This window comes from Barbus barbus (genome assembly GCF_936440315.1).
Source record: "Barbus barbus genome assembly, chromosome: 35".
NCBI classification, from domain to species: Eukaryota; Metazoa; Chordata; class Actinopteri; order Cypriniformes; family Cyprinidae; genus Barbus; species Barbus barbus.
Genome location: NC_136763.1, coordinates 6,030,326 through 6,042,506, shown reverse-complemented (window position 1 = coordinate 6,042,506; position 12,181 = coordinate 6,030,326). Strand labels below are relative to the sequence as shown.

Below are 12,181 nucleotides of genomic sequence, written 5' to 3'. Positions count from 1 at the left end.
TCATTTAAAGGAGGAGGACAAGAGCAGGTGTCAGAAGAGAAGAATTCCAGTGGACAGCAGTCTATTGTGGAATATTGGGATATGATGTGTCTGTTGTAGCTGAGGACTGTTTTAGATTCTGAGGTTGGTGTAAACACAGAATGGTACACCTTAAAATACAGTTAAATCTGTTATTTTATTGTAAGCAACTTACTGGTTACTAGGGTGTTCTGGGTGGCTGTTATGAGGTTTTTAAGGTTTTTGGGCAGTCATTAAGAAGTAACCAGTGTTTTAAGCATTGCTAGGAGTGACTTGGGGGTTCTGGGTGGTTGCGGGTCTGTTCAAATCTACCTAGGTTTAAGCCTTAGACAGCACAGCACCATTATTAACTGTTTATTAGATAATTTCTTTCTGATTGAGCTTTGACATTTTCTCTTCAGGTGATATCACCGCTGGGAATTTTCAACACAGGAGAAAGATATAAGTTCTGCAAAGCAGTTTAGACACTAAGGCTATTCATCTCCAACAGCAACAAATCTATGAGATATGGAGAATCAGGGGTTCACCTATCAACATAATTGATTTTAATAACAAAGACATAAACTGTTCCAGAATCAGCACTTCAGAAATGTGCTGACCTATTTCATAGATGTGTGGTTTGGTGGTGTTCTTGGCACATTCATCTCTTCATAACACATTCAGCCCACTGTGGTTGCCCAAAACAAAGCATATGTTGGTTTGTGTGCATGTGTGTGTGTGTGATGCTAGTGACAGGATATGCTGTGTTTAGAAACAGTACATTTGTACGTTGGGCCATAAGGTCTTGTTTAGTCCCAAATTTATCTGGAGTGCTTTTGTTTATTTTTCTGAAAGCACGCAGGGTATATTTGGAAAGGGTTTTCCTCTGACGTTCAATCAGATGTTTATCCTCAGGCAAGGAACTCAAAGAAAAGAAAACACTCATCCGTTCTCACATGAAAACCTGTGGTGTGTGAGAGGAATAAAGTTACACAAATACATTAATAATCTTTTATTTCTCACAGGCATTCTCTGTTGGTGGTGACCAGATTGACCTTCTGTTTCCTTTTTTACTGTCTGTTTGTGTGTGTGTGAGAGGGATTTTGGTATATGTTTGGTATCAATTCTTCAAAGAAAGAATTATATTAAGTTATTATAATAATAAATATAATACTACATCACAGCAATTTCAATAACACTGTGTAGATTCTCGCCGTTTCTTTTGCAGTAGAAAAACAACACGTTTCTAAATGCAGAGCCAGTTTGAATCGCAATGGAGGAACATCCCAAACAATCTTAAAGCTACTCAATCACCAAGCCAAATATTTGATGGGCTTCTCCAGCAGTCACCCCAGGGGCCTTTTCTCCTTGTCATTCACGTATTTTCTCGTAAATAGCACGGAGTCTATCTCTGCGTCTTATCTTTCTCTCGTGAGATGTGCAATCCCTGGAGGCACTAAAGATATTGGGGATATTTTATGGTGGTCCATCACGATCAAATATCGTTTCGCCTTGAAAGAGCTGGATGGCGTTTTGTTCTTTAGTTAATAGTCATTTTTGTTGCTGCAGGGATCTGGTTGCACCATCATGTTCTACAAGAGAAAACAATGAATTGGTCAAAGGTTCCTCTTTTATAGCTCAAGAGACTCATTCACACTACTGTTTAAGAGTTTGGGGTCAGTAAAATGAAATTATTACTTTTATTCAGCAAGGATGCATTCAACTGATTAAAAGTGCCAGAAAACACACTTATGATGCTACATAAGGGACAGGAATAAATTATACAAAATTATTTTAAATTGTAATAATGCTATTATTACTGGTTTGCTGTATTTTGAGGGAATATATGCAGTCTTAATGAGCATGAGACACTTTCTAAAACATTTTGATTGCAGATGTTGGTGTCGATCTCTTCAGAAATTCTTGAGACGTGTGAGATTACTGGGTTGTGTTTCTCACAGCATCACAACAGGATCAAATCAGTTTAATCTCCAATAAATCTTTCTTTTCTATGAGAAGCAATGCACAAGATCTCAGTTGATATTTTAATTTCTTAAAGGCTGTATTCTGAAAACGCCATCGATCTCATGAATGTTAAATGTCGTCTTAGACATGTATTGAAGTAATATCACACTTGACACATTTTGTATTGGACTATGTCTCTCACTCCATCCCGATCGTTATTTCTGTGATTCTTTGAATGAATAAAAGCCTGGAATCTGATCTCAGAGCATCACTGAGTTCAAGATTCTTTTCATAGATGCTTATCATACCCTCTGCTATTGTTGAGATGAAGAAAAGTGAAAGACATTTCCATGCCCTGTTTTCTCTGTGAGTCTAGCAAGGCTGGATCTATATGAGGGAGCATTAATTAAAAGGATATACAAAGAACAGCAGCACTGTGAGAGAGAACCTTTCCTCTTGAATTTAGATGAGAAACTTTGACAGCTTTTCATCTTCGTCTCTGGCTTACCCAGCCATCCCTCTTCTTTTCCTCTCCATCTGTTTTCTTTTCTTCTTGGAGTTTGCTCTGGAGCCTTTTTTGCTTCTATATTTTCTTTTCTGCCTTCTCCAGCATCATTAATTTGGTTTTCTACACTGTATTAAATACACACATATCCCATGTCTTACTTGCCATTCAGCGCAGTTGTATTTAACCATGTACAGATTTAGCACCAGCTAATGGCCAAAATCAATTGGAAATGAGTTTAAATGACTTGATAGTTAATATTGACTGCTTTTATGAATATTTTATAACTCCTTTATGCCATGCTATTGTCATTATGGAGCTTGACAGACTCTGTCCTCATTCACTTTATCTATAGTGAAAAGAGTGATTTCAATATTTTGTGTTCCACAGAAGAAAGTTTGGAATGAGGTGATTAAAATGATGACTGAATTTTTATTTAATTTTATTGTTTTGTACTACAATGAAAAGTTGTCGGCACTATAATTTAACAGTAGGTTTCCGAAAGTAAAAGTGCAATATTCAAGTTCTCAATAGTGTAAAAGATTTTGTTTCGATTTTTAGTATTAAAATAGATGTTTTGTTAATATCTATATGTAATAGTTTAGATTTAAAAAGACATGCTTCGTAACATCTGTAGCTCTATTTAAGTCCCTCATAAGTACACAAACTTGAATCTTTTCTCACAGTTTTTATTTGGGTTGATTGCTTTGGTTGAAGTACTCATTGAGGTGTTTTGGAAATGCCTTTGGATATAAATACAAACCTAGGCTTGTATGAAATGGTTACTTTATAGAGCTGCATTTGTAGGTAAAATATTGGAATAATGGCTGATTCTTTAAGGCAAAGGAATGACATGAGAGACGATTGACCTGATGATGATGGTGCATGTGAATCTTCTCGCCCTTCAGCTTTATTTTGATTGCAGAGTGCCACATGGGACTGTGAGCTGGTTAATTATCTAGAATCAATATTTCATCCATAAACCAATTACAAAATCCCAACAGAGAGAACAGGACAATACACTTATGGATTATGCATCAGCATTTTAAGTTGTACTAGACAGAAAAAAAGCCAAAACTTCTAATAATGATAAATTAGCTGAGCTTATTTTTTACCATAGATCCTTGCACAAACAATTGTCCCAATTTTGTGACCTAAGAGTTGGAATCAATGAATCGACAGACATTGTTTAAATTTGCTCATCTGTGCATTTTCCTTTTTCAGGTCTTGAGGGACCGGATCTCAAACAGTATGGCACGGATACATTGTTTATGATATTGGAATATTAATAGCCTTACGTAATTCCCCAGCTTCCAGTCCCTTCTGTCTCCTGTCCCTGTTTATGGCCCCAGTCCTCCAGCTTTGTTCGTGGCAGCACACGTCAATCATCTGTCAGAAGTAGAATAGGGCTGTGGCGGTGAGATCAAGGTTTCAGATCAGGCCTTTCCCTTACTACCTTTCTGTGCCTTGAACGTGGTAGTTGCGTTGCTTTTTATGCAGGGTCAGAAAGCTCTTGTCTTCATTGATGAACGAAGGTCTTGTGGGTTTGGAATGACATGAGGGTGAGTAATTATTGTCAAAGTTCATTTCTGGGTGAACTATCTCTTTAAGAGTTGGATTCTGGTCATTATATAGACCGAAATCTATCAGAATGAAGTTATACTTTACAGCCCGACTGAGTCATACAGGTGTTGAAAGCCTTTGTCTATGAGGAACAGATGGTGGGAGAGAGATTCACTAAAAGCTGAAGAACAGAAACATCCCTCATCTTCCAGACTGTTTGAGTACATGTAGACAACTAAACATTGGGGGGTCTCTTTTTTGGGGGGGAGCAGTTGTCTGACTTATAAGAATGTGTTTTTAAGTAAGTCATTTATCCAAATATAACTTCTGTCCAACCATCTTGTTTTCTTGCGCTTCAGTCGCTTACATAAAAGCATTTCTAATTTGCATATTCAACACTTCACTTTAAAATATTCATCAGCTTAATGAATATTGATGTAACATTTGACTACTGTTAACTACACTCTGCCTGAAGTGAAAGCGACACGGAGTCTGCAGTCTGGAAGCAGCTTTAGGCCTTTTAGGGGTTTGAAAGGAATGTAATTATCAGAATTATGCATTTTGGATGTCTTTAACACATTTACACTTCCACAGAAAACAAGAAACATACTCATCCTGAGCATCCCAAACAGAGCCTCTTTTGGTTCCTTTGTATACTGATGGTGAAAAAATGCCTGTTTCAATTAGTGTGATTTTAGCGCTTGTAAGATTTTAATGAAAAGATCATAAGACAAGAATTGGCTCAATAGGGGGTTTAACGACACTGTTGGGGGCTCTTTAAAATCAGTTGAAATGAAGAAAGCTTTGATAAGATGTGTGTGTGTGTTCAGAATGTTTAAGAGAGAGAAAGGGCATTACAATGGTCCAAGCCTCATCAGTGTTAAAATCAGTCAGTAATAAGGAAGAAAACCATGGAGAGGAAGAGGAAGTGTCAGTGGGTGGACACAGCTCTCTAATCTTAGTCTCTTTGGAAAACCTGCTCTTAGCTTTTCAACTTTTCCTTATATTTGCTCTCTCTCTCTTCTCATCTGTCTTTCTCTGTCTTTGTTAGGCCTTCCAGAGGAAATGTAGCAACGGTAACAAGGAAATGTTCTGTTAACCCATCGCCTTGAGTGCCACAGATTTCTCTTCTAAGTGTGTTTTATGCTTAAATATGAGCATTTGTAAATGTTTATCCTTTAGGGGAGTTTATAATTTTTAAATAAGACAATATATATAGGTCTAACATGCCATTATGTGAGAGATCATGAACAGTAAAAATATCCAGCTAGCCAGCAATTATCACAGAATAAATCCCAGCATTAACTAAAATAAATGCACATTAAATATTAATTGGAAATTATTTTACTATGTGAAATGAAACCGGCTGTTTGTATGAAATGAGACTATTATTGCTATATTATTTGATTGTATATAATCTCTCTCATACTCACAAAGGCTGCATTTATTTGATTAGAAATGCAGTAAAATCAATATTGTGAAATATATTATTACAATTTAGAATAACTGTTTACTATTTGAAGATATTTTAAAATCTTATTTATTCCAGTGATGTTAAAACTGAATTTTCAGCATCATTACTCCAGTCTTCAGTGTCACATGATCCTTCAGAAACCATTCTAATATGCTTATTTACTACTCAAGAAATTATTTTATTAACAATGTTGAAAACAGTTGTGCTTAATGTTTTTGTGGAAATCTAAAATTTATTCAGGATTCTTAATTTTTTTAAATATAAATCTTTGTTATATTATAAATGTCTTTTACTGTCACTTGACCAATTTAATTCATCCTTGCTGAATAAACTAATTTCTTAAAGAAAATATTTCCCCAAACGTTTGTGTATTTCAGCTTGGAAAAGTGCTTAAAACATTCTCTTTATGAGTTTTTGTTAGATAAATGAGTTGGACTGAATGAAGTTTAACCTATAATGTTGTTTTTTCGTAGGAAAGGAAGTTGTGCGCACATCCATTTCTAGAGATATACAAAGTGGGAATGATCCACTATATGGGTCCTTTGGCTCGGCAGGGGGATTTCTATGTTCCCGAAGTAAGAGAGGCCCAAAGATGGTTATTGGGAAAAGAGTCTGAAGAGGACAGGAGGACAGACATCACAGGTAAACTAATTATTAAATTTGCAGATGCTTTCTTATCTAAAATCACTCACAGAACATTTATTAAAGGAATAAAAGTTTAACACAGGCATACTTTTGATTATCTGCACACTTTAAGCCTTATTTTGGCTAAGAACCACCTATTTTATAAGGACTGTAAAGAGATGGACTAATGAGACGGAGCGGATTTTACAAGCCTGTCTCGACCTGACTGATTGGAGTGTTTTTGAAGCTGCTGCAAACGATCTGGACGAGCTCACAGAGACTGTAACATCATATATTAGTTTCTGTGAGGATATGTGCATTCCTACCAGGACTCATCTAACTTATAACAACGACAAACCATGGTTCACTGCAAAACTCAGACAGCTCCGTCAGGCCAAAGAAGATGCTTACAGTAATGGGGACAGAGTCTTGTATAAACAGGCCAAATACACACTGGAAAAGGAGATCCGAGTGGCAAAGAGGAATTATTCCGAAAAGCTAAGGATCCAGTTCTCTTCCAGTGACATGGCTTCAGTGTGGAAAGGTCTGAAAGACATCACCAATTACAAGACCCCATCCCCCAGCACTGTGGAGAATCAACAACTGGCAGTCGATCTGAATGAGTTCTACTGCAGGTTTGAAAAACACCATTCACACCTCCTGCAACTCCCCTCTCCCCCACACCTGAACTGCAGATAAGAGATGATGACGTGCTCCAGGTCTTCAGAAAGAACAAGAGAACAAAGGCACCAGGCCCAGACGGTGTGACTCCAGCCTGTCTGAAATCCTGTGCTGACCAGCTGGCCCCCATCTTCACATAGATCTTCAACAGATCACTGGAGCTGTGTGAAGTCTTCTCATGCTTCAAACGCTCCACCATCATCCCCGTCCCAACGAAACCCAATATAACAGGACTTAACGACTACAGACCTGTGGCTCTAACATCTGAAAAAACATTTCTAACATTTGAAAAACTGGTTTTGGCTTATCTGAAGGACGTCACTGGACCCTTACTGGACCCCTTGTAGTTTGCCGACAGAGCAAACAGGTCTGTGGATGATGCAGTCAAAATGGGACTGCACTTCTTCCTGCATCATCTGGACAGACCAGGGTCTTACGTGAGGATCCTGTTTGTAGACTTCAGCTCCGCTTTTAACACCATCATCCCATCACTCCTTCAGCCCAAACTAACTCAGCTCTCCATCCCCACCTCCGTCTGTCAGTGGATCAACAGAATCCTGACAGACAGGCAGCAGCTAGTGAGGCTGGGAAAATAAACATCCAGCACCCGTACGATCAGCACTGGAGCTCCTTAGGGCTGTGTTCTCTCCCCACTGCTCTTCTCCCTGTACACCAGTGGTTCTCAAAGTGTGGGCCGCACGAGTGCTGTAGGGGGGTGGGAGCGGGCCATCAGCAGAAAAAGAAAAGAAATAAAACAGTAAACAGCCAAAGGACGTAACTTAGAACGGGAGATGGATCGCTTTGTGAAAGGGAAAAGAAAAGCCATAGATGAAGTTGCACAGACCCAGGCAGGTGCTGGTCATTCAAAAGCTAAATGCAGAAAATATGACGAGGCATATCTTGCTCTCGGCTTCACTCACCGTGTCTACACCGGACGCTACAGTTGTCGCGTTGCGCCGCAACAGTGTACACTGGACGAGACAAAGCGACGGTTGAAATTCATTCATTATTTTGTCAGTACGTCATAAATAGAACAAGGCATCAGTTTACTGTCGGGGATTTGTCGTGGCGTGCCGTGCCGCATCCAGTGTAAACAGTGTCCCTGATTAATGGGTTCTACTGTATTTGCTGCTTGCGTCCGGCGTAGATACGGTGTTAATTTCGTTGGTGAGAGGAACATCATTTGTTTGGTTTTTCCGTGATGTTGGTATGAATGTTTTGGTTCGCAACTACTGAATTACTCTCCAACTGTGTATTGAGCACTAATATTAGCCTGTCGTTAATTTCACAAGTTCACATTTAGTGCAACACGTGTGTTTCAGTGGTTGACATTTAGCAGCGTAGTGTTTTAATAGGCATTAACCACCACCTTATGGAGTTTTGACATGGATTTGTCATATTGGCTGAACTGTGCGATCACCTACACCTCTAGTGATAATGAGACACAGTCTGTATGTATGACGTATTGCCCTGGTCAGACCAAAGCCCAGGGGTACTACTGAGCAAATATGAAACAAGCGTGAGCTGTTTGTGACCTGAGGGGTGTGTTGTCCACACCAGCTGTCCTGGACAGTGTGTGTGTGAGTCCTAGAGATGCCAGTTCCACCTGTTACCTTGAAACAAACACATGGTAATAGCTCTAATATATGATAGAGGAGAAGATTAAAGCCAAGAAGATAGAAGATTAAAGGACAAATTTGAAGCCTGCTGGTTTTTGGGGTCCAAATGTACTGCTAAATTGAATATGTTTCACAGCATGTCTTGTTCCTACTGTCCTCTTGTCATTCAAGCGCACGTTTGATCATCTAGCACAGGGGTCTTCAACGTTTTTCAGGGCAAGAACCCCTTGGGAGATTTGTATCATGGAGCAGGGACTCCCTAATACAAAATGTGTCAAGCCGAGCTACATATTAAAGGGTTACTCCACCCCAACATGAAAATTTTGTCATTAATCACTTACCCCAATGTCGTTCCAAACCCGTAAAAGCTTTGTTTGTCTTTGGAACACAATTTAAGATATTTTGGATGAAAACCGGGAGGCTTGTGACTGTCCCATTGACTGCCAAACAATTACCACTGTCAAGGCCAATAAAAGTATGATAGACATCGTCAAAATAATCCATCTGCAATCAGTGGTTCAACCATAATTTTACGAAGCTACGAAAATACTTTTTGTATGCAAAGAAAACAAAAATAAGAGGAGACGTGAGGAGACGAATAATGTATATATTTCAGATGATGTATAAATCTAAATTTAAAAAAGAACTGACTCTTATGAATGGTTTGTGGTCCAGGGTCACACATTACAAAAGTGACTTACACATAATTTCAATTCATGCTTTTCCTAGGTATTAAACCCATGACCATTACCAATAAACATTTCAGAATTGATAGCATTATTACAAGTACAGTAGAAACCCTGTTTGACTTTTTCCATATAGAAATATATTTTTCTGTCCTTTTACACTTTTATTTCTGTCAGTTTATTCGGTCTGTCTTCCTAGTACCAAAATAAACATGTGCTTATGATTTATTAGTGTACATTAATGTACAGACACTTTTTTGTGAAATTATTTTCAACTTTTAATGAGCAGAAGTCTCCCAGCAGTGTGCCTGTAGTGACACAAAGTGCAGAGAACAGATGTGAACGGAAGAAAACAGACTTTCTAGTCCTTGATTGTGAAGTACTACTTCTGATTGTCTCTGGGGAGATGTCTGCGCTGTTTTGAAATTGCCAGGGATATTCACTGCAGCTGTAAAACCAGAAATGACTAACCATTTAATTATTAATATGCACTATCATCTCTTTTTGAATATTGTGTTAAATTGCAATAATTAAAAAAATAACTTAATGTCATGAAGTTTCAGCGCTGTGTCAGCTACGCATTTTTATTTTACTGCAAGTGATGTTGTCAAGTGATATTTTAGTTGTCATGCTGAAGTGGTGTGAAGCTGACCTCGCTGCTCAGATTTAAGCATTCAACATCTGTTCCCTGGTGAAAGATGCTGTTCACGAAACAGCTTCAAAATTAGTTTTGTCAAAGTGGCATATTGCACTGAAATGTGCTTTACATTGCAAGGACTGTCTGTGTGTTGTGTGCTGCCGTACGTCACATATGGGAACCCAAGGGCAATTGTAACACCTTAAATTAAAAAATAGATATGCACTTATGCATACGCTCAATAAGGTTCTCTCTTTGCTTGAGAGAAAGATACGTGAGTGCATTTCTTTGAGAAATTTACAACAAAAAATATTTTGAGATATACAAATTTAGTTTTACAATTATTTTGCAATTGTCAAAATCTCTTCTTTTAAGTTTAGATGCCTTTTGAAATTAAATTAATAAGTTAGTTCACCCAAAAATGAAAATTCTGTCATTTATTACTCACCCTCATGTCGTTCCAAACCCATAAGACCTTCATTCATCTTCAGAACACAAATTAAGATATTTTTGATGAAATCCGGTAGCTTTCTGACCCTGCATAGACAGCAATGTATGCCTTCTGGTATTCTCGTGAAGGCGCATTGAAGACTGACACGGAAGAGAAGAAAAAGTTGAATAAAGACATTATTTTTGTTTTCTTTGTGCAAAAAAAGCTTCATAAAATTAAGGTTGAACCACTGATGTCACATGGACTATTTTAACGATGTCCTTACTACCTTTCTTCCTTGAACATGGCAGTTGTGTTGCTTGTCTATGGAGGATCAGAAAGCTCTCGGATTTCATCAAAATATCTTAATTTGTGTTCAGAAGATGAATGAATGTCTTATGGGTTTGGAACCGCATGAGGGTGAGTAATTAATGACCATTTTAATTTTTGGGTGAACTTTGATACCTCTTATGACCGAATTTTAGCTCTCTAGAAGCAGATTTCGCAAGATCAAGGCAACTGTATCACTAGTTATAAAATAAAAACGATATAGCTAAATTGAAAGATTGAATTTTTAAAAGTAATCTGCATTATTTCATTCAAGTAATTAACTGAAAACTCTTGACTTATCAGCTAATCAGTGTATTTTAATAAAAAGATATCTATATATCTAATAATAATCTAACATTTTAAAATCTTTAATGATTATTTTAACATATACTAGTGTATATTGTATATATGCTTTAACTGTAATGTGTGCTTTAAATGCATATCATTCCTCACTATTACAAATTAAAAAGGTAAAAACAATGTTTAGCAATTTCTAAAAAATAATATAATAATAATATTAAAATTACTTTAATATTACATATTTAATATTCTCACATCCTTGTCTGAGATACAGTACATTAGATTTTTTTAGTTTGTTTCATGACCAGACCACTAAATTCTACGGTGGCCGAGAGAACTCAACGCGCTGCAAATAGAAAAAACACCTGCAAATTAAGAAAACCACTTTTTCAATTTTACAACGCACACGCTGCAAATGCTCACAACACAATCAAATAAAGAAACGCACTGCAAATAGAAAAAAATCCCCTGCAAATTAAGTAAACAACTTCATCAAATTGACAACACACGCGCTGCAAATGCTCACAACACAACCAAAATAAGAATTTAATTTGCAGCGGGTTTCTTTATTTGGGTGTGTTGTGAGCATTTGTAGCGCGTGCATTGTAAAATTGATAAATGTTTTCTTAATTTGCTGGTGCTTTTTCTATTTACATGTGTTTTCTGAAGTTGCAGTGCGTTGAGCTCTCTCAGCCACCGTAAAATTCAGAAAATACTTGCAGTCCAGTTTAACTAGGCATTAAATTTGTAGAAATGGTGCTACATTATAATTTTTTAGTGCAAACATCCATCCTTTCTATGTAAATTAGTCTGATTATAGAGTGCATATTCACAAAACTCAGCACTATTTGCATGCTGCAAATATACTATTTCCTGCAGAAAGCAGGTGGTAAACAATTAAAAAGAGATGAGGCAATTCATTCTTCCCTCTTCTGATTTGTTTGAGGGGGTTTTTCTAAATGCAAATATTTCAGTGCTACTATTACTTCTGACTCACATTTGTAGTAGTTTGAGTTATGAAGAAAAATGTTAGTTTCCCGCAGCCTCTGGCACGCATGCTGATGGCATATGAAGGACACTTTGTTCTCTCTCTCCACCACTATTAGTCTCTTCATCTTTATTCCTCTCTCACTTTCACACCCATCCCTGTCATCTCTCGCTATCCTCCCTTCATCTAGTCTGTCTGTCCCTACTTACAAAAATGCCACGTTGACAGGAGGAGCAGGAGGCAGATAAACAGTGAGCGAACGGTCATCTAATAGACACACAAAACATCCCTTCATGTTAGAAGCACTGACATAAGCAGAAACAAAAGCTGAGATGCGGGCGGTCCTGACACGTTTGTCACTCTGACACACTGAGTGTGAGCA

At 37.6% G+C, this 12,181-nt stretch overlaps 1 protein-coding gene across 1 annotated transcript in view; it reads left to right on the top strand.

The window, feature by feature from the left end:
* The window catches only part of LOC306854730 (testis-expressed protein 264 homolog), a gene marked incomplete at its 5' end in the record, with an annotated part of 49,968 nt that overhangs the window by 35,445 nt on the left and 2,342 nt on the right, over positions 1–12,181 (top strand). The window contains 1 exon segment of the mRNA XM_079392972.1: positions 5,978–6,146. Coding sequence (XP_079249098.1) covers positions 5,978–6,146 — 169 coding nt within the window.